The 26157-nt window shown below is 36.0% G+C and overlaps 2 protein-coding genes across 3 annotated transcripts; both read right to left on the bottom strand.

The window, feature by feature from the left end:
• Nucleotides 1–1004: 1004 nt before the first annotated feature.
• Nucleotides 1005–14557, bottom strand: serpinf1 (serpin peptidase inhibitor, clade F (alpha-2 antiplasmin, pigment epithelium derived factor), member 1). The gene is made up of 8 exons (XM_086160885.1): nt 14489–14557; nt 12145–12205; nt 9022–9217; nt 7539–7694; nt 7258–7461; nt 5838–5977; nt 2377–2587; nt 1005–1592 (listed from the first exon to the last, which is right to left on the bottom strand). Exons 2-8 carry the CDS (start codon nt 12202–12204, stop codon nt 1342–1344), a joined length of 1218 nt encoding a protein of 405 aa, XP_086017011.1. The 5' UTR covers nt 12205; nt 14489–14557; the 3' UTR covers nt 1005–1341.
• Nucleotides 14558–17743: 3186 nt separating this feature from the next.
• On the bottom strand, nt 17744–24716 carry serpinf2a (serpin peptidase inhibitor, clade F (alpha-2 antiplasmin, pigment epithelium derived factor), member 2a). Of its 2 annotated transcripts, none has more exons than XM_086160278.1 (10): nt 24587–24716; nt 22403–22450; nt 22178–22240; nt 21839–22088; nt 20928–21071; nt 20796–20838; nt 20291–20436; nt 19876–20018; nt 19128–19332; nt 17744–18263 (listed from the first exon to the last, which is right to left on the bottom strand). In XM_086160278.1, exons 3-10 carry the CDS (start codon nt 22223–22225, stop codon nt 17782–17784), a joined length of 1461 nt encoding a protein of 486 aa, XP_086016404.1. In that variant the 5' UTR covers nt 22226–22240; nt 22403–22450; nt 24587–24716; the 3' UTR covers nt 17744–17781. The 2 variants fall into 2 exon arrangements, with proteins under 2 accessions (XP_086016404.1, XP_086016405.1); XM_086160279.1 differs by having other exon boundaries at nt 21839–22085.
• Nucleotides 24717–26157: the final 1441 nt, after the last annotated feature.

The raw sequence follows: 26157 nt of genomic DNA, 5'->3' as shown, positions 1-26157 counted from the left end.
GTGCGTTTCTTATTTGGGAAAATTTCTGTCACATTTGTCTCCGTTAACCCACGAATGCCAGACATCTTCAAATTCCATCAGTGGACACGGTGGGCGTCATTTTAGCTGCAATGTTCTTCCACAGAGAAGGTTTTATGGAATGTTGGCAAATGAAAATGTGATCCCTTTGACCCACATTTGGAGGAGTGATCAGGCTCAACGGGAAAACTTCACTCAAATTTTTCTTGATTAACCCATTAGTGCGTTTCTTTGGGAAATTTTCTGTCATGTTTGTCTCCGTTAACCCACGAATGCCAGACATCTTCAAATTCAATCAGTGGACACGGTGGGCGTCATTTTAGCCCCAAAGTTTTATTGATAATCGAAATTAATTGCTTGATTGCAGCATCATGAGCATGATAGATTTTTTTTTTATTAACAAAAAAAATAATATAAGACAGAATACAGCCCACCTATCTTTGTTGGGATCCAGGGGGTTTATGTACGTTTACCTTTTCCTCAATTCTTCACCAGAGAGCCTGATTTAGATGTCAGCTTGAAGTGTGAAACTTCAAAGCTGATATTCTTGCAGGAACTAAGGAGACACACAAAGATCTCCAACTGTTCTGAGTCTTTTTTTTTTTTTTTTTGGTCTTTATTACAGTCATGCTTGAAAATCGCAGCTCACATAGGTGTGTTTTGGAGAGAGGGAGCAGAGCTGAAATAGCAGGTAGAAACACAGGTTGATTCACTACCTGTTGTCATCTAGTGGAAGAGCATTTAATTCTCCTGCATGTCACTGCATGCTGCCCACGTAGATAGACGTGCAAAGACACATTGATGGTGTTGAATCATTTTTGGACCAATCGTGTAAAAAGTGAGCATTTTTCTCACGGCACATTAATGACCTGTGGCGTATTATTTGAGAAACACTGCTCTAGAGATTGTGGCCATATCCTGTCTAGTTGTGGGATCTATCCTGCCAGAAAAAAAAAGGTTATACAGAGGTTAGATGCATACAGTAGTTTTCATCATCATGTTTATTTCCCATTAAACAAATGGCAATATTTGATGTCTTGGTCAAGCTCTGAGCAAAGTTAGAGTAACATTATCACACACATGAAAAGTAAAGATAACATGTAAAATAAAATTGCATATCCTTTGGCACCAGAAATCTAATCCTCTCCCAGGAGTGTGTTTTCCTCCCCCGAAAATACCTTTGTGAGGACCTCAGGTTTTAAAAAAATATGAAGGGAAGACAGTTTTAGAAGTTAATTTTGTGAGTTGAGGCTTTGTGGGTTGAGTTTCATCGGTAGGAAAGGTTAGCATTGGGGTCAAAGCTCGTCATAAAGAAAGTGTACGTTATATTTTCAGGTCCTTGGGGTTCACCACCCTGCCAATGAAGAGTAACGCCCCCGATGTTTCATCCCGAATCAGGTACAGGAAGGGCCTGTCGACCCGATAGGACAGGTGACTGGGTGTAGCGGTCGCTCCGGGATTCTGGTTCCCCTCGGGTGAAATTTCCATGATGGCCTTATGATTGAGGCTGCTGAGGATGATGGACTGAAGGGAGATTTTCTGCAGCTCTGTGTCTGCCAGCCAATCAGAGAGGCCTGCAAAAAGATGGAGGATCAAGAAGAAAAACAAAATGAAAAGAAGAGGGGGATAAGAAAAGAGGAGGAACAATATTAAAGCATTCTATGCAACAACTCAGCAAACTTGAATTGGATTATTTTTGTGAGGCTGACTGTCACAGGACCAAGAATACCATTCTCATTTTGTGATCAATAAGGGATGTTACACACTGATTTTTTTTTTTTTTTTTTTTCTTTTGAAAATGAGTTTTTTTTTTTTTTTTTGTCCAATTCAAAACATCCAACATCAAGGATTCCATCTTCTTCTGTATTTCTTTTATTGACGTGTGTGTGTTTTTTAAAACAATTGTGAGGCAACTATTTTGTCATATTTTTCTATTTACATTCACTTGTAACAAATATCTTTGCATGCATGGGGTATAATGACTTTTTAAGAGCACCGTGACACTCAGGCACATTGAAATTTAAAGTATAAGATAAATTGATTTTTTTTTTTCTTCTTTACATCTGCTGTGCAGGCAACTGCAATAAAAATAGAAAATGTTTATAGTCATTGCATAACGCAATACAATGAAATTAAGGAAAATCATTACTGTAAAGTGCAACACATCCATGTGATTGTTTAGGGTTATATTGGATTAAATTAGTTTATTTCAAAAAGGGGACGATGCAATTTCATAAAACACACGAATTAAACATGAGTAAAAAAAGCCAGAATTAGCCAAAGAGGCTATTGGAGCTTTGTTTAGTTCCATATCAGCAATATACGGTTCCTTAAGAGGTTCCTACAGTTATAACTCACCGAGGTCACCCAGCGTCGGCAGCAGGTCTGTACCATAGCTGAATTTCAAGACAGGCAACGTGAGCGAGACTTGAGCAGGGAGGAGCGTCATGGAGAGATCCTGAACAAACTCCGCAGTCAGACTCTCCTCCACCGATGTCAAGTTGGAGGTCACATCGCTGGGCAGGAAGATAAACATGCTGGTGTCATCTTGCATCTGAATCTGAACGATCTGAAAGAGGAAAAAAAACGTCTGCCAGTCTCAGAATTTTTTTTCGGATTTGAACGGACGGTACAGTTGAGTGCCATCATCTGCAATGGTATTATGGAACGCAAAAGCCAAAGCTCATTTTTGTCGGTCGTCTGAATCCAAGGAGTATTATCAACTTCAAAAATGACTTCTTAACGTCGATCTCGACAACTTCTGACTCTCTGAAACCCACGAGGCCCCAAAGTGTGATTAATGTACTTGGATATAACATATGGTATTTGTCGAACTGGAGATTTCTGCAAGCGAATTGACCTTTACAGGACTGTCTCAGGAAAATTAGAATATTGCGATGTTGTGTTCTTTATCTTCTGTAATGCAATTAAAAAAACAAAAATTACTTTTTCATGATATTATAATATTTTGAGATAGGATTTTTGAGTTTTCTTAAGATGTAAGCCATAATCAGCAATATTAAAATAATAAAAGGCTTGCAATGTTTCAGTTGATTTGTAATGAATCCAGAATGTATGACATATTTGTTTTTTTAATTGCATTACAGAAGATAAAGAACTTTATCACACTATTCTAATTTTCTGAGAGAATCCTGTATAAAGGAATTCTGAGTGTGTTGATGTGAAAATTACATTGTCCTCAAACATGCACTTCTTTGTGATTGCACTTCATAGAGCAACCGCTGCTAAGGACATATTATATCATCGCTTAAGAGACCTGATCAAATGGGGACTGGTTACACCTCGGACCGCTCACAAGCAAATCCCAGGACAACATACAGAAAAATATATCCATTGACGCCAATCGCAAACTCCACATTGACAGGCGCCCTGTCGGGATTGAATCAGTGTCACCATGCCGTCCGGAATTATAATTCATTTACACTCTGTGGCCTTCGGAAAATGGCATGAAACAGATAAATGGGACAATAACATCCCGGGTGCCAGCTGTGAAGAGGTGACTGATGGTGTATTCATGACAGATAAAACAAATAATGAGAAAATATCCTGTAGTGAGTCATGAATGTTTTGTGTGTGTGGTTTGAGGTCCAAGGAATTCTGTTTTGTTTTTGTTTTTTTTACCTGGAATTGAGCAGGAACAGTTAGTTGTATTGCAGGCTTGTGTGGCGTGGCTGTGGCCAACAACAGCTATTGGTTATTAAACGGATGTTTTACCGTCAACCAGGTGTTTTCCCCGACTAAAATACTATAAGTTGATTGGAAAAACATACTTTAAAAGTGAATCTTCAATGAGGCATTAACACAACTGAAGAAAAAGAGACTGTGCTATTAAAAATGTTACAATTCTGACCTGAATAATGACCGTTGCATCTTAAAAAGTATCGTAACTTTGAAAACCAAAAGCAAGTGTTTTTAATGGCATGATTAAAGATGCAAAGGGAAATGTTAAAATACTATGGAAAAACAGACAAACTTACATGAAGGGAAAGTCAAAAATCCGATACAAGGGTAAATTGCATACTAGCGGTCTAGATGTAACTAATATAATAAAAATAAAAACTCTTGTATTCAAAATTTGTTAATAATCTCATCCCTCGACCCCATAAACTGTTAAGCAGACATCTGAAATAACAATCAGTGTAAAAAGAATCACCACAAGAGGTCAGCGCAGTGCATTGCAGCATCCCAAGACCTAAAGCAGGGGGTCCCCAAACTTTTTCCTGCAAGGGCCAAATAACTTCTCCCTTCTCTGAGAGCCGGGCCAGTTTGTAACAAAAAGTGTGACGATCGCAGAGGTGTCTAAACGTAAACATTTATTGATTTCCAGAAAGCCACACATGACCAAAAATTAACCCTTTCTGGGATCTTGACAAGAAAAAAAATAAATGAGAAAATGAATAATAACATTATTAATGAAATAAATAACACCATTCATGAAATAAATAATAACCAAATAACCCTTTTGAAGTTGTTCACAGAAAAAAAAGACAAAGGAACATTAACTTTCTTGTAGAAATAACTGTTTGCAGCTCTCTCATATCAAATTCACTGTGAAATCCAGAAAGCAAGGCGCCGAGGAAACCCAACTGATACCAACACAAGACATTTCACAACCAATATGGTTGTAGAACGGGTTTTATTCCAGTAGATTTCATTATGATTATATTTGTATTATTATTTGCATTATGATTATAAAATTGAAATGCATCTTTGGTATTGTTAGGGGCCCGCGGGCAAAATGTGGAGGCGGGCCGTATCTGGCCCCTGGGCCATATTTCGGGGACCACTGACCTAAAACATTTGTACAAATGGAATTCCCATCCAAAGCCATAAAGAAGTGGAATTCACTGCCCACAGAACTCAAAGCCCACTGGGAACTTGCACCCTAAAACCTGGTTACTATGAATGTAAGCACTAATAAGTGTTTTTATCAGTAACTACTGTAGATGCATACTAATGGTTAGTATATGGAGGATTTGTTGGTGGTTCTTTATGATAATTATATTGATATATGGAAGAATGTAATGACTTGTTTGGATGTGGGTATTGTATTGATCTGCACTATTGATATCTGTGTGTGCTTAAGTCATTATATGGATGAAGTTGATATATTTTGTCCTCTTGCATTGTTCTTTTTATTGCTTTCCGTTTTGTTTCATGGGGCCACGGACAAAAATTAGCTACGGTATAACATTTTTTTTTTTTTTGAGCTGAATGTTTTTGTGTGAATAAATACATATGAAATGATATTAAAACAATTGCTTGTTGGGCAACACTGTAAATAACAACAATAACTAAACTTGGTTTTGAGTGAAGGTCTGAAGATTTGGGGGAAAAAAAAATTGTGTCTGAGGCTTAATATTTAAAAATAAAAAATAAATAAATGTATATATATATATATATATATAAATATTTTATATATTTTTATATACATTTAATATATAAAAAAATATGAAGGCAAAAATGTGCCTTAACATTTAATATATGAGCTGAAAAACACTGACAACATAAAAACCTACAAAACAGGAGCCTCCTTGCTAATTGTGACCAAGATTTCCTGATTTCACATGAAGAAACACTTTATTTGCACCCCTGGGACAATTTAAAGGCATTTGCCAACTTTATTAGATAAAAAAACTCATTGTCATTAGAAAAATGTCTGCTCGATGTTTAACGACTACTGCACTACTTCTACTACGAGCAGAAATATTTGCATATGTTATACGTTAAAGTTTTAAACCTTTTTTTCCCCATGCTCCTTTCTGCAAACTTGAACAAAAAATTTAAAAAGTACTTGCCGTGCAGCTCAGATCTGAGTCCACGCCCATCTTTACAGGGTAATTATCCTGTTGCATCATGGGAACCCGAACAGGAGCCGCGCCATCAACCTGGAAATTGCCAAGTGTTCCACTCTGACTGAACTGGGTCATCCACTTTCCTATTGACAAACATCAAATGGTAAAAAAAAAAAAGTATGAAAAAATCATTTTGGTTTGTTTTCATCTGTTGAATAGTTTGCTGTTTTTAATTCTGTGATCTGCTGATTAACTGAAATGTTAAAATGAACAAAATACTAAGCATTTGAATATACAAAGTTGAATGGCTAACAGTAAGATGTGACATAAAAAGCTTAAAAACAAAAGCTACTTGGACAAAAGGGGAAAGAAATCGAACCAAAAAAGCAAGAAGATGTATCAGATAAAGATATATTATTCCTATTTCAATCTGGGGGCTTTGTCTTTTTCTGTCTTTTCCCAATTGTCTTTAAAATGTCTTTCTATTTCTATCTATATTGATATTTATTGATACTCTAACTGTTATGCTGCTGTGATAAAAGAATTTCCCCTTTGGGAATCAATAAAGTTTATTAATTCAATTTACTCATTGATCTATGTCAATTTTTCTATTGCAATCTATTGCAATTTTATCAGCAATTTTTAAAAAAAACAAAAATTACTTTTTCATGACATTCTAATATTTTGAGATAGGATTTTTGAGTTTTCTTAATATGTAAGCCATAATCAGCAATATTAAAATAATAAAAGGCTTGCAATATTTCAGTTGATTTGTAATGAATCCAGAATGTATGACATTTTAGTTTTTGTAATTGAATTAGAGAAGATATAGAACTTTATTTTATCACAATATTCTAGTTTTCTGAGACAGTCCTGTAGTGTTTGAAGAAAGGTTGTAATGTGAATCCATGATGCTGGTCAGAGAATCAGAATGTTTTTTGATAATTCACCAAATGTAGTTTCAGAAATATTTTTATCTTGCACGAGACTCGGCTAAATAGAAATTTTTACATGAATATACTTTCAACATCCATCCATCTACTGCTTTTTTTTCCTGCAACTAGAGCTGCAGGGATCATGGAGCCTATCTTGTCACGGCGGGTTCACCGTTTTTGCAACTTGATAAGAGGCAGACAAACATTTACAAATCTGAGCAATTTTCTAATTTTACCTCCTGCATGTTTCTGGACTGTGGGAATAAACCCACACAAACTCCACACAGAAATACAACCACCCCTACACCTTGAACATGAAATTTTTGAACTTGTCACAGAATATTATTTTGAAAATGAAGTCACACATTAAAAATCAACGTTTGAAAGGTGGCTCCTCATTTGGATTCTCGAATGTAAATCAAGTCCATCAGTCCAAAAGCAGGTGGCAGCAGTCTGATACAGTAGTAGATTACTGAAATATGACATACCTTTAAAGTAAGCAGCGCTAACTAGGTTTACGCCGTTGTTTTGTTGGAGAGGTTTAGTCAGAAAGCGCTGCACCTTCCCACCCGTCTGTTGAGACACCCACTGGTTGATATCTTTCATGTCTCTGCCTCCTCCCATCATAGCTTTGGGCCGGATGCCGTACTGTTGCTCCACAAGCTGAAGAAACTCCGGCTTCAGACGCAGTCCTGAACACGGCAGATTTTATGGTTAGTGGCGGCCAAAACGTTGAGCGTCGATGTCCAAATTCCTAACGTTATCTTACGTCTGGCCAGGTAGAGGCGCGCAGCCGTGGTCAGGCCTTTCCCAGGTGTCCCGATTGAGGCCAGTAGCTCTTTCAGGGTGTTGTGGAGCTGAGGGTCCTGCAGGGTGTGGTACCTCAGGGCCCTGAACAGTTGCCTCTCAGCACGTTCAGACCCTCCTGCGGTTTCAGCTTGTGTTAGATGGCACATCTTCAAAAAGATCATATTTACCTGCATTTGCAGACGGACCGAATTGGACCCGTCCACGGGTGGGCAATTATTTTGGCTGGCGGCCCGCATTTCTTATTTAATTTTTCTGCACAGGACAACTAGGTATCGTGTGAATTGAATAAAATGAAAATAGCAATTTAAATATTTTAATTTTTTTGGCATTTTATTCCAACTTTAAAATCATGTCTGTAATCATCCATATACAAACTTAAACGAAAGGAAAAAAAATTAAGGAGTTTCTAAATTCAATATCGATTGAAAATACTTTGTAAAATATTCAAATAAAATTTTTTGACGGGCCGGATAAAAAAAGCAAAACAGGCCGGATGGTTGCCTGCGGGCCTTAAACTGCCCTGATCTGGGCTAGTCTATACCAGGAGTGGGCAATTATTTCGGCTGGTGGGCCACATTTCATATTTAATTTTTATGCGCGAGCAAACTAGGTATCATGTAAATTGAACAAAATGAAAATTGCAATTTAAATTGACAATTTAATAAGCACTACCCCACTAATCGCACATTGCCCCCCCCAACAAAAAAATAAATAAAAACGAAGAAATGAATGTATGTATGTATATGGTTTTGAGATGGCTATTTGGTAGAGTGGTGAGTTCTGAATAGCGACTTCTGGTACTTTGGATCTTCGGTTATTGAATTGCAATTTTTGTGAGTCGCTTAGGATAAGCGCTGAATGACTGTAATGCATTGTGATGTAAATATTTGAATTTTTTGGCATTTTATTTCAACTTTAAAGTCATTAATGATCATATTAATGTACTGACATTATTTTGAATGTAATCATCCATAAGAAATCAAACAAAGGGAAGAAATAAGGAGTTTTCAAATTCAATATGGATTGAAAATACTTGTTAAAATATACAAAGAAAATTTTTTGGGGGGCGGATAAAAAAAGCAAATCGTGGCCCTCGGGCTGTAAAAGTCTGATGGGCTGATGAACCAGCGTAAGCTGATTTTCTGTTTATTTTTTGGTATGATTCAATCATGTCAGAAAAACATTTCAACAAGTCAACAAGGCTATTTAACCTTTATGTTGCTATAACTTTAAAATATACCATCTTGTCCAGAGATGTTGAAAGGACAAATACAATTTAAACAAAACAACTTGAAAAAAAAAATTCCCTTTGAATTTGAGAAATAGATGACGCTGATATTCACTTCCACTTAAAGGAATTGTAAAACCAGCCAAACGCAAACACATCATGGATACCAAAACTCCAGTAAAGTTTAGTTTTGCAGTTGCGTCAAAGTCTTTACCCATGGAAAGCTGAGTCAGCGCTGCTGACACACTAATGGGAGCCAGGAAGATGTTGGTCGAAGCCTCGCGGTTGGCAAGAGCGCGATAAAGGTTGTAGCCGAAGTCTGATGTGGCAGCGCCCATCTTGGTGGCGGGCGTGGTAAAGAGCTCCACATGTTCCTCCTCTGCCGCCAAATCCTCGCCTCCCGTGTCCGACTGGATAAAGTAGGTGAAGAGATGTTAAAATATATTCGCTCGGTATCTTTATACCTGTCCCAGATGACTTTTGAACCAATGATGGCACAAAAACAGCTGCCAGAGCTTTCAAATTCCAAAACTGGTCAAAAAAAAAAAAAAGACAGCTTCAAAACCAAGTATACTGTAAACGTAAATCTGACAAAATGAGCCTCGGCTCAGTTTTCCTCCAAACTTTAGGGGTTTATTAACAATGAAAACTGGTAACTCACAATTTATTGAGCCCTTCCCAAGAACGACTTTGCAAGATCTTGCATTAGTAACATAGAATTTTAAGAAAATCAAACTTTGTGAGATAGTTTTGAAGACCAACGGCAGATTTCCACAGTGGAGACGCCCGTTCAACTTTCAGTCCCCTCAGATATTTGCATTTTACCGACATTCAAAAACAGTCTCTAAGGAACTAAAGCTATATAAAGCTATTGATAGCGAATTTAAGGACGTATGACATGTAATATTAGCTCATCTCTGCTCCCTACTTCTCTTTAACGTTCCTAATTTACTTGTTGAGCACCAAGTTGATTAAACCGTAGTTGATTTAAAAAACACTTAGATATAGAGTGAGTAAGTCATAATAGTAGAGAGCTTCAATAATGCAACGGGTCAGGAGTTCACATACGTCCAGCTCCGATCCCGATGAAGATTTCCTGTTCTAGTTGCCATTTATACATCAATACCAGCTAAAACTCAAAATTATTTTTTTCACTTCTGATAGGTTAACAAATACACATCGCCACCTATTTTGATTTTAATTTCCTGCACAGAATTAAAGCCTACTAAGTCTGATTAAATAAACAAATTACAATTCAAACGGAAGCCAGGAGAATTGTCTGGTTGAGATTGAGATGACTGCTGAGATGCATTTAAAAAAAAAATTACCAGACAGCATTTTTACAAAACTACAATTTGGGTTAGTAAAAGTAAGTATTTTATAAGACTAACAAGCTCTTCCCAACCAGATGTTTAGAAAGAAATGTCCTGTTAAAAGTCCCCTATTGTGCCACGATGACTTTTTAATTATTTTTAAACTTAAATTAAGCCCCCTGGTGTTGCCACTTTTAAAGCAATTGTAGAAATTGTTCAATGTCATATCTTTGAGGGAGGACAACCTCCAAAATCATTAGGGTTCACATCCATTTAGATTCTGCTCAGTCTTTTACACGAGTCAAATCATGCAATGCGATATTCCAATCAATCTTGTCTCAACAGCCTTCCAGGGCGCTAACATTATGTCGAAGTCATGAGCAAAGCGTGCAAACTGCACTGTAGCTGCATAGACGAACGCAAATCTTTACACCGATCACCAACCTCGGAAGCAACGCTGCCTTATTTTTGAAGGTTATGCCAGAGATAAAGTTGGCATAAATGTGTTTATGCAAACCTCTTTGTGACAAAGAGCTTTAGCTGTACCAGTGTTACAAACTGACAATCGAACCTTAAAGGGGGATCCTAACCAGCTGCCTGTCTCCAATTTTACCTGAACATATACAGGGAATCGTATTTATTATTATTATCATTAGTAGTGGTAGTATTAAAGGACTTGCATAACAATGAATATTTTCTTTTTGGCTAAATGACAACAATTGTGGGTTTGTTTATTTGCTCTATGTTGGTACAAGGTTTTTTTTTTTTTTTCATTTTACAACTGTCTTCAATTTTAGCAGAATATAAACAGGAATCGTATTTATTATTGTTATTAGTATAAGTAGTAGTAGTAGTAGTAGTAGTAGAAGTATTAAAGGACTTGCGTAACAATTAATATTTTCTTTTGGCCAAATTACAACCATTGTGGGTTTCTTTATTTGCTCTATGTTGGTACAAGCTTTTTTTTTTTGCATTTTATAACAGTCTCCAATTTTAGCTGAACATATACAGGGAATCGTATTCATTATTATTATTATTATTATTATTATTATTATTGTTATCATTGTTATTATTATCATTATTATTATTATTAAGGAATTGCGTAACAATGAATATTTTCTTTTGGCCAAATTACAACCATTGTGGTTTTTTTTTATTTGCTCTATGTTGGTACAAGCTTTTTTTTGCATTTTATAACAGTCTCTAATTTTAGCTGAACATATACAGGGAATCGTATTTATTATTATTATTATTATTGTTATTGTTATAATCATTATTATTGTTATTATCATTATTGTTATTATTATAATTATTATTATTATTGTTATTATTATTATTATTATTATTAATATTAAAGGACTTGCGTAACAATTAATATTTTGTTTTGGCCAAATGACAACCATTGTGGGTTTGTTTATTTGCTGTATGTCGCTACTTAGATCCAGTGGTTTAAACTGGACAATTGTTATCCCTGTCATCCATAGGAGGTCGTGACGAAATCCTCCATGTGATTTCAATTTGGTATTTGGAGAGTTAAATTGTATGAAATAAAACAGCTTGCTTGGGCGACTAACTTGGGCGATCTACGCTAATAAGTGAAGTGATGACATGTAAATATTAGTTAAGACCATATTTATGATAACATACCTTTGGGAGGTCATTCCATTTATTTTTTATTTATTATTTAGAGCGTGAAGACAGATAACCTATACGCTTAAGATTGGATATCATTTTGGGATGGATCGTTTCAGGATTTTTATGGACAATAAAAACTCAAAGCAGGATATGATGCTTACCGATAAAATCCCTTTTGTGCTGCGATGATGTCATTCTTTCGGTCCTCAAGACTTTACTAACTGCAAGCTTGACTATTAACTAAATAGTTTGGTTTTCAATGGTTTTCTGCAATAACGATGACTACCGAAAGCATCCGATCCTGCCCTCTGTAGATGTTGAGCGTGAAATATGAAGTGCTTTTTTTCTGTAAAAGCATGTGGTTGTATTGAAATAGGTTTTAATGTTACCTGAGCCTGACAAAAGTTCAGGACAACACCAAACACAAGCAGACAAATTGTTTGCCTCATCCTGTAAACAGAAACACAGAAGTCACAATCATGAGGGGATGGATTGCTGCACCAAAAGGTCCACTTTGGTCTAATAGAATAAATAATTATTCCATTTATCCAACACAAGATTCACATTTCATTTGTAAGACTAAGAATAAGAACTAAGAATAACAACTTTATTTATCCCAAAGGGAATTGTTGTGCCAGAGTTACAAGAAAAACATAACAAAAATAAATAATAGTAGAAAATTGTATATACAGTAAAAAAAAAAAAAGGGGGGGAGGATAAGAAATACAAATAAACTATAGAGTGTCATAAGTAACAAGTGAAGGCTATAAAGTGTATTAAGGTCTTTAGTACCAAGTGAAAGATAAGGAGTACACAAGAGTATGAAAATGAAAAAAATATTGCACATGCAGCTGTTATGAAATTAAATATTGCACAGTTATGAATATATATACAGATAAATTATTACACTTTACAGTAAGCGGGTGAGATTTTTTTTTTTTTTTTTAAGGCTTAAGATTTTGAGATTCCATGCGGCTGAAGGGAGAGGAATTAAAAAGTCTGACAGCCTCAGGTAGGAAAGACCTCCTGGAGGCGTTATTTGTGGTTATTACAGTTTCAGGGCATCATTTCAAAATCATATCAACTTATTCCACAAGGTCTAATGTAAAAAAAAAATGAAATTGAAAAATAAATGAAGAGAGGAAGAAAGATTAAAACACTGGTTTTACACTGAATCATATTTTCTCCATTCAAAGTGAGCTATAAGGACGAAAGAGGCTCAGTAAGACACATCCGGACCTACAAACACAGTTCCACCAAACAAAAGCGACAGCACGTCTCCAAACTCTTACAAATGTGTCAATGTTTTCTCAAGATTATTTTAACAAGAATAGGTAAGCTGCAAGAAAACTGATGACTATGTTCCTTCCTGTGGGAGTGCTTACTCCTTTCTTTCTAATTAATGACTGGATGAAAAAGACATTTTTATCCTGAAAAATAATAGTAATTCCAATTATCAAATAAGCAACATCAATTGTGACATGTGTTGTATATTAGGAGGGAAAAAACAACCAAACTCCTCTCTTCCTATCGAGGCTTCTTGTAGATTAGAAGATAATGTGGCAGAGAATGAGTTTCCTGCAGAAACACGTCTTATGGAAGGATTTTTTCATTGGCTGAATTTACTGACCAATGCCTGACATCAATGAGCTGCAGGGCTGTTTCTTTAATTGCCAAAAAAAAAAAAAAAAAAAAAAAAAAAGGAAACAAGAAAAAAAAGGAGAATCAATCTTTTCATTGTTGTTGCCTTAATTATTCCTTTCCGGGCAAGTATATTTAATGAAGGGAAATAGGTGGCTGTGAAATCTTCAGACATTTCAAAACAAGAGAATATCTACTGGATAAAATGGGTTTAATTTGAAACAGAGGTTTTTGCCTCTAAAATTAAATGCATATGTAAAATGTCGAGTGGAAAAATATCTGCTGCTTCTTGGCACAAAAGATGTATGAATTGGAAAATGAACAGAGTGGAAACATGTCAAGAAACAATCTGTTTTCCCACTCACAAGGTTTTTCTTATAAATTGTTCTTGGATTATTTTGTTCTCTGACCTATTTGGAAATTCTTGAATGTTTGATTTTGTCTGAACCTTTTAAATCTAGTCAGTTGTGCTTTTAGTTTCTTGGGAACTGCGAAATAAAAGGAAGTATCCCTGTATTTTTTTCTCTGAAAGGCTCAATGTATTTGGTTTGTAAATCACAATTTGATCGCAATACTTAAGAAAGCAATGAAAACTAGTCATTCTTCAAAATACACTATGTAATTCATGTGATAAGCATAGTAAAATACATTTTTGACAAACCTGCAGGATTCATCAGTATGCATTTAAAACTAACTTCTCATAAAGTAGCAGTGAGTATAAATAAACTATTTAAAAAATGATGCTCCAAGGAATTACACGTTTATTTTATCGTAGCCTATATTTGAAAGCGTGCAAATAAAAAAGCTATACATTGATATAAGTGTGGTGTGCTCCAAACAAGACTTTGCAAATAATTATGATATAGTTATTAAAGTCAAGTTAAAATGAACCGAATACATTTGCATGCAACAGCCCCAAAACGCTGAGAATACCTTGCAAACCCAATGGAAATCTGATAATGATTTAAAATGTTTTAAAACGTCGTTAATCTTGCAGCCTAAACTTGAAAACGGTGTGCAAAAATGACATGGCAATGCCAAAAAAAAAACAAAAAAAAAAGAGTCTAAACAAAAGACAAAAAGAGAACTGACCTCTCCGCTGCTCCAGGACGCTCCACGTCTCACGAAACCGTGTGTGCACAGTTGAAGCGATGGGGACGCGCATCTTTGCTCGTGCACGGTTTCTGCCACGAAACGTCGGGGACGCGCAGAGGGGAAAAAAGCTGGAGACGTTCAACGAATCCAAATTTGATAGAAGAATCTGATCCGAGGGAAAACGAGGGATATTTTGCAAGTTGCTGGAAGTAAAGACCGTTAGAAAATTTATTTAAACTATTTTCCCCTCAGGAAGAGCTGCACTTGTTGTCTTACAATATAGAACAAAGTTGATCCAATGAAATACAAATCCTCCAAGTGGAGAAAAGTTGTGCAGAAAAAGTCTTTTTTTTGACCGAATATTGATAAAATGATAACAATACAAATAATAATAACAACCATTTATCATCAATATCATCATCATTATATAATATATATAATATATCAATAATAATAATCATTGTTATCATTATTATGTTATTATATTATTATTATTAAATGATAGGTTATGTTATACATGATAATACATTATTATAAGTAATACTAATAATCAAAATAAATGAAAAATAATCGTTACTGTTATTGTTATTATTGAATTTTATATATTATCTTATATGTTATATATTATTATTATACATTATATTATATGCAATAATGTGTAATCATAATGGTAATAATCATAATTATAAAACCTATTATTATCATTATATATATTATATATTGTTTTATATATATTTTATATTTATATATATATACATATATTTTATTATTATTACTATTATCAGTTGTACTTGCAGTAGTGATATCATTATTCCGATTTTAATTCCATAGAAGACTGTTTGTTGAGATATTTTTTTGCACCCGGGTAAAAAATGTTCTTTTTCAAAAACATGAATTCTTGCAATGAATTACCTTCATCTATTCACTGACGATATTAATTAATCCATTCATTATTAATACCGCTTGTTACTGCACTTGTCTTGGTGCTGGAACCAATTCCAGCTCTCAATGGTCCAGCCTGGTCCAGTCGCCAGTCGATCAAATCTAGAGACAAGCAACAACTGCGCCGCCGTGCCGCCCACACTGACAATATGGAGAATGAAAAATGGAGGAAAAAAAATGGCCTCGCCCGCTGGAGCAATTTCTAACAACATAAATCACCTTTCCATCGTTGCTGAAAATTCATGGATAAGGTGAGAAAATACAAGAGAAAGTCCGCGGTTGTTGGACAAACCTCTAGAAATATCTCAAATTCCTGACATTCCTCTAAGGGCCTCAAAACATATGAAAATCTTTTGGTCATCTGATACCTTGACTGGCATGAATGACTCTAGAACTTTTAAATGCTTTTAAAAATTGATGCTTTTTTTTCAAATTCAATTCTTGATATACGGTAATATTTCAGTGCTGCACATTTTGCCCTAAGAATGTACTTTCAATTATTGTCATGTTACACTGTTTTACTGACCTACTTTCTTGCCTACTCACATGACAAATTGCATTTCCCACAATCTTTTTTACAAAGTTGTATGATTACAATGGTTTACTTTTTTGTTTTGTTGTAGTTGCTGTTTTTGGGGGGATCTTTTGATCAATTTTATGCAATCGGATCATTGCAAAATCAAAGTTATATGGAGTACTTTTCAAGCTGCGCCTGCCTCAGAAGGAGCTGCGTGGCTCAGGGGGTCAGAGAAGTTGTCCTTAGGCTCGAACATTCCTGGTTGGAGTCCTGCACTCCTCCTGGCCCGTCACTGAACTCCGAACTGCTCCCCTGGTGCTGCTCGGTAGCTGCTTTTCTGCTCATGGTTCATCCGTGGTGGGTTAGCTGCACTGGATGCATTTCTCTGTTGTTTTGCTGCATGTATAACCCAATGTGACATGTCTCTTTCTCTTCTCTTAAAAGAAGCAACTTATAAAAGTCAGAAAACCTGCAGAGGGGCCAAAGGTCAATATCAATGGGATACACAGCAAGTTGTGGTAAGTATGTAGTAAGCATCTTTCTTTCTTTCTTTCTTTCTTTCTTTCTTTCTTTCTTTCTTTCTTTCTTTCTTTCTTTCTTTCTTTATTGTTTTTATTTTATTCTATTTTATTTTATTTATTATCTATTTCATTTTATTTATTTTTATTTTTTTCTAGAATTAAACATTCCTCACAAACTTTTAATCCTGTTTACTCTTACAGTTGATTGATAGCATACAAAAAGAATGTCCTTGTGTTTCCTCATGCCCGTTTGTATCATTGACGTTCAATTCTGCTTTGCCATGTTTGTTTGTACATATATATTATCTGTTTATACTATTTTTGTTCAATACAAATTTGTAAAAAAAAATTAAAAAAAAAACGTATGTAGTGAGCAGAACTCCTCACTCTCATGTCCTTAATTTTTTTTAATATTGTGATTTGTTTACTGTAGTCTTATATTAAAATATCTTCTATGGATGCCAGACTTGTTCCAGCATATTTTGCACCCCAGTTTGACTGGGGAGTAACCTGGGAACCAGGAATATCACTACTGCACTCTGGGTTACGACTGGGTAGCATCTTATCCACTGGGCGAGAGGTTGGGTACATCCCGGATCGGACAACCAGTCACTCTCTCATTCACACGCCAATTTAGAATTTCAACATGACCTAATGCATGTTTTTGGATTACGGAAGGAAATGCCGGAAGAAACCCACACAGACGCAAGAATGCTAATTCCTCACAAAAAAAGCCAACCTGCTTGAATTGAAACAAGGATTTTTGTGCTTTGAGGCACAAACGCTAACCGCTGCAGCGCTGCGCCACCCACTAGAAGAACATGCTGATCTTCAAATCAGTTGCATTTTGCATCGCGGCTTCACCGTCACAAATACTGCGACCGCATGCTTGCTTGAGTTCCATCTCTGGTTCATCATTAAAAACATAACTTGTATTTTTGACACTGTTTTTCACTACCTACTCAAATCTAGAATAACGGGAAGGGGACCAGATCAGTTCATTATTTGTCTTGCAAATACCAGGGTACTTGAAGATGCATTTTATAGGTTGATTAAGCTCTTTTTAGTTGATGTTTACAACAAAAGATGAACAGACGGAATTCTTTTGTGTTCAACTAGATTTTAGTTTCCTTGCAATTAAATCGAAGCCCCTTTTTTAACTACCTGCTCATAGACTGAAACGTGCACCCCTATGTGAGGTATTCCCATATCAACTATACAGAAATGAGACTGATTTTGATATTTTCATGTACAAAATGTAAAAAGCGCATCTGTCATTTGGTCAAACTGTCCTTTTAATGAGTCTAATATCAAACACCAGGCTTGTTGAGAATCGTATGGTTGGTCTCCAGTCCGTTTCCTTGTTGCAGTTGCTCTTTGTGACCAGGTGGGGAGATGCAGGACAGTGTGTTGATGCCCCCTTCCGACATTGTCTCGCTGTACGACCTGCGTTCCCAGTCTATTTTTTCCACACTCTCCATTCTAGGTTGGTCGCTCATGGTAACATTGCGGTTGGGATCGTCATTAAACATGGGGCTGTTGTTGTGGCCGGGATTTGTGACAATGCCCATGAAGATTGGGGTTAAAGAGACATCATCAACAAGTGCAAAGAGGAAGGGAGAATTGACAGCAAAGAGGGAGACAGAGCGCATGGCAGTGACGGCAGTCGTGGCCGACGCTTCCACGCCATCCTCGTTCAGTTCAATGGTGCTTGCGTGGTGGATGTCTGTCACCCTCAGCGGATGGTCAGAAATTCCAGAAAGGTCAGGAGCAAGAAATAATGTGCCGAGGCCTAATGGAGGAAAAAGAAGACGGATGAAATCCCGATTTGCACGGATTTGAAATCGACTTTTCAAGAAGCTGAATTTGCCGCCTAATTGCATTTGTACGGCCCAAAGGTGGTTCATGTTGGGAGTGTTTCGCTCTTAATCAATACTGAGAAATCGGACAAAAAGAGGAGCCTTTATGGATACTAAGGGGTAGAAATGTAGGAGAACATTTTGCGCCCATAAGTTGGATCGGCGACTCCTAACTTTGGTTTGTCATTTCCTGTGAAATGAATTTTCAGTATATTTTTGAGAAGTTGCATGATACATTTTTACCTGATGGTGTCAGTCAGTACAGACACTGATTAGCTCTTCAGAATAACAAAAACTTTTTTTATTTTCTACAAAATCCTCTAAAATCTTGAAAATAAACTATTTCCCCTGTTTTTTTAATGATTAGTCTGAACCACAAATATATATTGGAGCCTGTAAGTATACATGACCACTGTTTCTGATTTACAGTGTGTGTCAGTGTAAGGAACCTTTTAATACAGGACTGTCTCAGAAAATTAGAATATTGTGACAAAGCTCTTTATCTTCTGTAATGCAATTACAAAAACAAAAATGTCATACATTCCGGATTCATTACAAATCAACTGAAATATTGCAAACCTTTTATTATTTTAATATTGCTGATTATGGCTTACATCTTGAGAAAACTTAAAAATCCTGTCTCAAAATATTAAAATATCATGAAAATTTGAAAAAAAAATTTAATTGCATTACAAAAGATAAAGAACTTTATCACAGTATTCTAATTTTCTGAGACAGTCCTGTAGGTTGTTGCCCTAAATGATCCTTTTTCCTGATTTTTTCCCCCATTTTCTTACCCATGCTGGTGAGGGCTTCCTTGAGATCTTGACGGTATTGAAGCTTCAACTTGGGCAAGTGAACTTGCATTGTTTTCTCACGAGGTAGACGCTTGTACAAATCGGAGATATTCAGTTTCGGAAGCACCGAAGAAACATTTCCTTTGCCTTGCAAGGGCATGACAATTAAGAAGCTGGTGTTTCCATTGAAGGGAAAACTGGCAACCTGGAAGACGAGACAGAAATTAACATTTCTGTTGAATTGCTACAATGCTGAACTTTGGTTGCTCCATGGCCTTTTGAGATAATATTGTTGTGGACTCTCATTTTTCCACTTGTTGACTGTTGCTGATTTGTTTTTGTTTTGTTTTTTTTTTGTTATTTTTTTGACTTTGACGTTTGAATCTATGACACCTTTTTAATTCCCTGCTCCATCCATGCTCATTCACACTGCCAGTCCTTAATTTTCCGAGATTCCAATCTGAGCTGTGTAAATTCCCTTTTTTTGTGTAGCACCTCAGATTATTGTTCATCTAATTCTTTGTTAGAACAGCCATAGTGTGTTTTATTTTTCGACAAAAAATACTGCAGCTCTGTTCAGTTGGCTTTGTGCAAAACCTTGTTTCTGCCTTTTTATGTTACGTCTGCACATGGTCTTTTTTTGTATTACATAAGAACAAGAAGGGAAGCAAATTAAAAGTGAAAGGTAATTAAAATACTCTATGTTCTGTACTTTCAGTGCCATCATAAATAGAGCCATAGATGTTACCTGGGCCTCCAGATATGCGTCGTCCAGTAAACGGAGTGGGTACTGGGCAGATTTCATCATGTCCACGGACAATGAGTTCTTGTTGTCCAGGTAAAACATTTCCTTCGATGTCACTTGTGGGTCAAATCTTTTCTGCCACTCACCTAACACACATGCCAACGGTAAGTCACTATTTTTTAAACAGCCTCAAGAATAAATCTGATTTTTTTTTTTTTTTTTTTTTTTTTTTGATTAAGTGGCTTTTAATGTATGCGTGGGTTTGTCTTCAGACTGGGTTACAGAATAATGAAATATTGTCAGATGCTCTACTGATATAAAAATATCAGTCAAATCATCAGAATTTGAATTTATTTGCTTTATCTCTGTCAATACTTAAAGTGTAAGACATCATTCTGGTCGTTTTAAAATTGTTTACCTTTGAAATAAATGGCATTGATGAGCATAAGCACCACATCATGTGAAATACTTTCCAGTAAGTTTGGTATGTGACCATTTGTGGCATTATTCACCCAGTGGTTGACCTCCTCCACTGAAGGCATTGGGATGGGATGTGATTGGTACCTTGAGAAGAAAATACATATTTTACATTTCACAACATCCATAATACAAAATAAGAGAAATGGTCTAGTTTAAAAAGTCAAAGGTCTCATTGCGATTCCAACTTCATTAAATTACGGAGTAGTAAAAATGGTACAAATTAGCTGTATTTCTAATTACAACATCCCCATTTTTCAACCACACCTATTTCAGGGGAGTGACTGCTGTAGTTTCTCATCATGCAAACCTCTTCCAAACCCCGTTTGATGAGCTGCCTTTGCTTATCTTATAACATTTTTTTTTTAATTTTGTGCCAATGGTACCAGTACCAAAGAACAGATTGCTTTTGTGGGCCTAACAGGTCAAATGTATATGGTGTGTACCTGGCAAGGGAGTCCTTAACATAAGAAAACTTTACCTCAAAGCCTGAAAGTAAAGATGGAGAGAAAAAAAATGTGGATAATGAAATATGTCTTTTATTAAAATGCTCCGATTATAAAAATGTCAGCACTTACCTGGCTTTAGGTACATGCGTGTTGCCACCTCCAGTGACATGTTTTTCAAATTAGAAATAAATCCCCCCAGCATGTGCTGATAACATGGCAGCTTGTTAGCATGGAGGCTCTTCAGCAGCAGTTTTTCTGTCTCATTGCGTGAACCTGGGCGATAAATCACGGTTTAACATGGCACAGGAGCAACTGATGGCACAATATGAACAGATTTAATAAGAAAAAACAAACTTCTATTTTAATCTAACCTCTCTTGCAGAAACATCAAGGCTCAAGTAAATCAAGGTTGTTATCAGAGATTTAATCCCATGAGCAAAATAACATTGCTGTCTAAACCCAACAGCTGCTCACTAGGGTTACAAAAATATCTCCATTTAGTAAATTGTTGAAGAAAGTTGCCCATTTATTGCACTTAATGATTAAACAAATTTGGTTTTACCAAGAAAGGCAATGTAACATATTGAACACATAAGAGGTAGGGTCTAAGATCACCAGCGCCAGTGTTACCTTCACTTTTATAGTCATACAAAATCATATTAAATGTATTTTCCCTTGCTCCAGATACTCACTTGTTTGACACGCAATTGGCAAAGTGGTGAACATTTCACAATTATTTAAAAGTTGTTTTTTTTTTCTTTTCCTTTTCTCTAATGTCATTGGAGGCAACGACATCTATACCTGGATTTAATCGAAGCGTTGTATGATTAGCATCGTGTCTCATCCGAGTCAAATCTTTTAGTTTCATCTGGACTTAATTTTTTAGATACTAACTTAGTAACTATGGAGACACGAACTGCGTCCAGCTGTCACAACAGGATTTGACAACGATATGGATTAGCGTATGATGTAATAGCTTGTGAGTGTGTGGGTGAATGAATGAATCTTTGTTACGCATTAGATGTGATGCTCCAACTGACCGAGGGTGAGCTGAGCGAGTGCAAAGGCCAGGCTGAGAGGCGAAAAGACAATGTTTGGCTGGTGCTGACCGACTGGAAGGTTTTGTAATAGGTGTAACCCCAATTTTTCAATGGCAATCCCCATTGCCCGCTGTTCTTCATAGTTGAACAGCTGGCCTCTGGCACAGTTGTGAAAGTTCTCCTCCAGCTCCATCTCTTTATCTACAGGTACAGAAGCATCATGAGCTTCTGGGGTCAGACTGGGCTCCTCCTGGGGACAGTCAGTATTCACTCAAGATCACATTGGGAAGACAAATTAATCGCTTAAAGCACAATCTTCTACAATTACGGTCTTCTTACAGTCCATCCCAGGTGGCACAGACAAATCAACAAAAAACGCAACTTCATTTCCAAATACGCAGCCTGAAAGACACAGAGACATACACCATGAGCGTTGGAAATATTTGGTGTAATGCAGCAAATTAAAACAGAAGACCGATTCGATTTTTTTTTTAAATGTACATTTTGATGAAATACATTCAAACGGCTTAAAACGGCTATTGCACACACACATTCATCGAATACCTCTGTTTACTGCCTCTGAGGAGCCCCTTCAACTCAAAATGGAGGACTCTAGAATGAATTGAAAGTAAAAGAAAAAAAATGTGAATTATTCCTTTCAGTGTTACTGGTGCTTTTTCAAACAATTGAAAAAAAAATTAAAGTAAGAGACATTCATCACTTGTCTCTCATCTTGAACTGTGATTTTCCTGAACTTTTATGAGGTAATGATAAGCTTTTACAAATAACAGCGATGACACAAATTCAACCAGAATCCACTATTTGACAACGTGTGTCTGTGTCTCAAAGATTCAGACCGAAATACAAGACCTCTTGCAATTTTCAACGCTGCCAGTTTGGAGATAATGCAAATTTTTTCTGTTCAGTGTCTTATTCATCAACGTCCTATTAACATCACATTATTCATATGCTGTTTATGATATTTAAAGAAAGGTAAAAAAAAAAAAAAGATAGACATATCTTGATCTCAATGCAGCCTGTTTTCAATTTTCAAAGGTTTGGACTGTTATGCTATCAAAAGCGAAAAGTAAAACTAGTTGAGTCCGTTATCACTGAAAGAGGGATGGCCCCAGAGAATATGTGATTTTTCAATCATCTGGATCTACATTACTTGATTTGATCGTGGAATTGTGATGTTTTTCAGTGAAATAGCAACTGACAAGATGACTTTTTTTTTTTTTTCATTGTTTACTGTCCATGGGGTTGAAACTGCCAGTCAGGAGGCCGAGAGGAGGACCAAAGAGAATATATATAGATGTAGCGAAAGAGAACATGAACTTAGTAGGTGTGAAAGAAAAGGTTACAGAGAATAGCGTTAGATGGGGGAGTAGCCAAAAAGAAATAAGATTTTTTTCTGTCCATATCACATGCAAGGTGTCCTGGAATGGATCCCGAAGAAGTTCAGCAATTGCGCTGCCCATTAACCCTGAGGAGAGATCTACCGGTGTCCTTTCCAGCAAACAGGTATCTGTTGGTTCATTTGATTTTAAACAGAAAAGCTACTAACAAGCCATTTACCCCAGCGGGATTGCTGTAATTCCAGTAATTAATCCGTGGCGTTATAGTTGTCTGAAATGGGCATTACGATCTTTGAGGTACGTCAAATTTAGCTGCGTTCAAGAAGAGCATAAGCAGTAAAGAGATAATTAGATATACCAATGGAGGAGTTAAATAAAGTGCCCAGATTGAACAAACTGTATATAATCAACACACAGGTTCAGAATGTGTTTAACAATTATTCCCGTGCTGAACCATCTGAACAAAGTTGAATATTTTGTCTTCTAAGAAAATATGGTGTAAGTTGCTGATTAGGCTAAGTAAATAATGAGGATGCCAGAAATATTTTTTCAATAATGGTTGAAATGTCTTTGCTTTCCTTCGAAAAGTCAGGGTTTGGGGGTCGGACTTTAGAGCGGTCATACAACTAATATTTTTGAAAAAATAGAACAATTTAACATTATCTTCTTTTATTTTTCTATCCATCTAATTATTTAAGAATAAGAATAAGCATAAGAACAACTTTATTTATCCTGAAGGAAATTATTGTGGCAGAGTTTCAAGTAAAACATAACAATAATAAATAGTAGTAGGAAATTTTATAAACAGTAAAAAAAAAGGAGGGAGAATAAGAAATACAAATAAAACTGTAAAGTGTCAAAGTCACGGCTATAAAGTGTTTTAAGGTCTTAAGTACAAAGATTTGAAGATTCCCTGCGGCTGAAGGAAGAGGAATTAAGGCGTATTTTACGCGTATATTCATTTATTTTTCTCAAGCCATCAGGTGGCTACCAATTTTTCCACTTGTTTCCACTTGCACTTTTAGATCTAGTTGTAAGATATTAATGACTGCGGTGGGTAAAAGCGGTTGTGCAGGGGGTTTAAAGTCACTTGAGGTTTCAGATATGGCTGCAATGTTTACCACTGGACTAAAGGTTACCGATTTAGAACCTGTTTTCATGCTGAGCTTCTCTACGGATGCACAACACAATGAAACACGTGCAGGAATCTTACACCCCTGTAGGAGGTGAGGCTTGACTTCACTTTTCTTAAACCCACTTCATCTTTGATCCGACCGTAATTCAAACCCTTTACATCTGTACAGATGTTTTCAGCGAAGAAACAACCGATCAGCGGCACATCCCTTTTCACCGGGATGAGGTGATTAAGTCGAAGATTGTCCGAACTCACCTGGCCGGTTGATGCGCGAACAATACGATGAACAAAAGGGATACCAGATGAGATAAAGACAGATGTAGTCAGCGCTCTTGGATCGGACTGAGTGGTGCCAGGAATCGACAACTGACTGGTGATGGTTAATAATCAACAGTACTGATGTTGGCTCTGACTAAACTAAGACACGTGTTACACTCACCAACAGGGAGTAAGCCATCTAAAAATAAGCCTCACAAAAGAAGTACTGATCATATTCGGTTTCTTAGCATTCTTAAAGTGACCTATTGAAACCTGTTATATAAAGTATGTTGAAGGGGAGCTGGCAGAGCACTTCAAAATTTACATTCTTGTAAAAATGGCTATAACAGAAAGAGAGCAGCCCCAGAATGCGAGGACTCTCATCATTAAGTTATACAAAAGACAGGTGAGGAATAACCAAGACACATAAAGGCAGCCTCAAATATATTAAATACTGTGACCTCATACTATCCAAATAAGTAAATTAAACATGAGTGGCACATTTATTTCTTTTTTTTTTTGTTTGAAAAAGAATTCCTTTTAAAAATTTGACCCACAAAATCACAATTTTATATTTTAAAGTGCATTTTTTGTTTCTACCCGAGGCTGCGGCCTTTCTAGATCTCACCCTGTTGGCTGAATGAAAAATACGGAGGTTCCTAATAAATAAAAATTTATTATAAATTTTCAATGGGCAGATGCGCAATCAGTGCAGGATTTATAAAGTGCTCTTTAAAAAGACAGGGTCTAAAAAGTGCACAGAAAGATAGAAAAAGTAAATAATAATGACACTAAACTTAATTAGACTTGAGTGCCAAATGATACATATGAATGGAAAATATGTGTCTGTGTATATATTTATCTACAAATAATACATATGTATGTGTATACATATATACATAATATAAGCCTTTATATATAAGGTTTTGCACATACATTTGACTTAGAGAGAGGGCGTGTATTTGTTTTGTCCTGGACGCCAGGTTCCAGCTCAACGCCCCCACAATACGCCTTCCCACAAAACAGGCTTGTTCCTGCACCTCAGTTAACTTGGACACTGATTTTACCACTGAAGAGTTGCCAAAATCCCCTTGTACTAAGCAGTTATTTGCTGAATTTTCAAGAATGAATTTATTGATGGTGTGGTAAACTTGTTTAGAAGAACAAGAAGGTGAGAAGATAGGTTTGTAACTTTTGGTTTGAAACACAAGATAAACACATAATAAACAGATTATATCGTAACATGGGAAATTCCCTTAGACATGTCTACTGCAGGTAACTGCAGGTACAGTATGTTTTCTTATTCTTATTTTTATTCTTATTCTTATTCTTATTCTTATTCTTATTCTTATTCTTATTCTTATTCTTATTCTTATTCTTATTCTTATTCTTTATACCATAATCTATTACTGTTATGTTTTTTACTTGAAACTCTGGCACAACAATTTCCTTCGGGATAAATAAAGTTGTTCTCATCTCTCATCTCATCTCATCTTATTCTTATTCTTATTATTATTCTTATTCTTATTCTTGTTTTTTTCCTATTCTTATTCTTATTCTTATTCTTA

The sequence above is a fragment of the Fistularia commersonii genome, chromosome 15 (genome assembly GCF_037954325.1).
Source record: "Fistularia commersonii isolate RoL2024-O1a breed Wild chromosome 15, RoL_Fcom_v1.0, whole genome shotgun sequence".
Classification (NCBI taxonomy): Eukaryota; Metazoa; Chordata; class Actinopteri; order Syngnathiformes; family Fistulariidae; genus Fistularia; species Fistularia commersonii.
This window is presented reverse-complemented; position numbering and strand designations above follow the sequence as displayed.

Bases quoted from the DNA above. Each gene is read 5' to 3' on its own strand.
- serpinf1 (XM_086160885.1), bottom strand. From the start codon at position 12,204: ATGAGGCAAACAATTTGTCTGCTTGTGTTTGGTGTTGTCCTGAACTTT. The intron at 7,695-9,021 runs GTAAAGACTTTG...CTGAAACCGCAG, and splicing joins GCTGACTCAGCTTTCCATGG to GAGGGTCTGAACGTGCTGAG. The intron at 7,462-7,538 runs GTAAGATAACGT...TGCCGTGTTCAG, and splicing joins GCGCCTCTACCTGGCCAGAC to GACTGCGTCTGAAGCCGGAG.
- serpinf2a (XM_086160278.1), bottom strand. From the start codon at position 22,225: ATGAAGTTGCGTTTTTTGTTGATTTGTCTGTGCCACCTGGGATGGACT. The intron at 19,333-19,875 runs GTAACATCTATG...CTCGTCTTCCAG, and splicing joins ACGCATATCTGGAGGCCCAG to GTTGCCAGTTTTCCCTTCAA. The intron at 18,264-19,127 runs GTAAGAAAATGG...TTCCTCCATTAG, and splicing joins GGAAGCCCTCACCAGCATGG to GCCTCGGCACATTATTTCTT.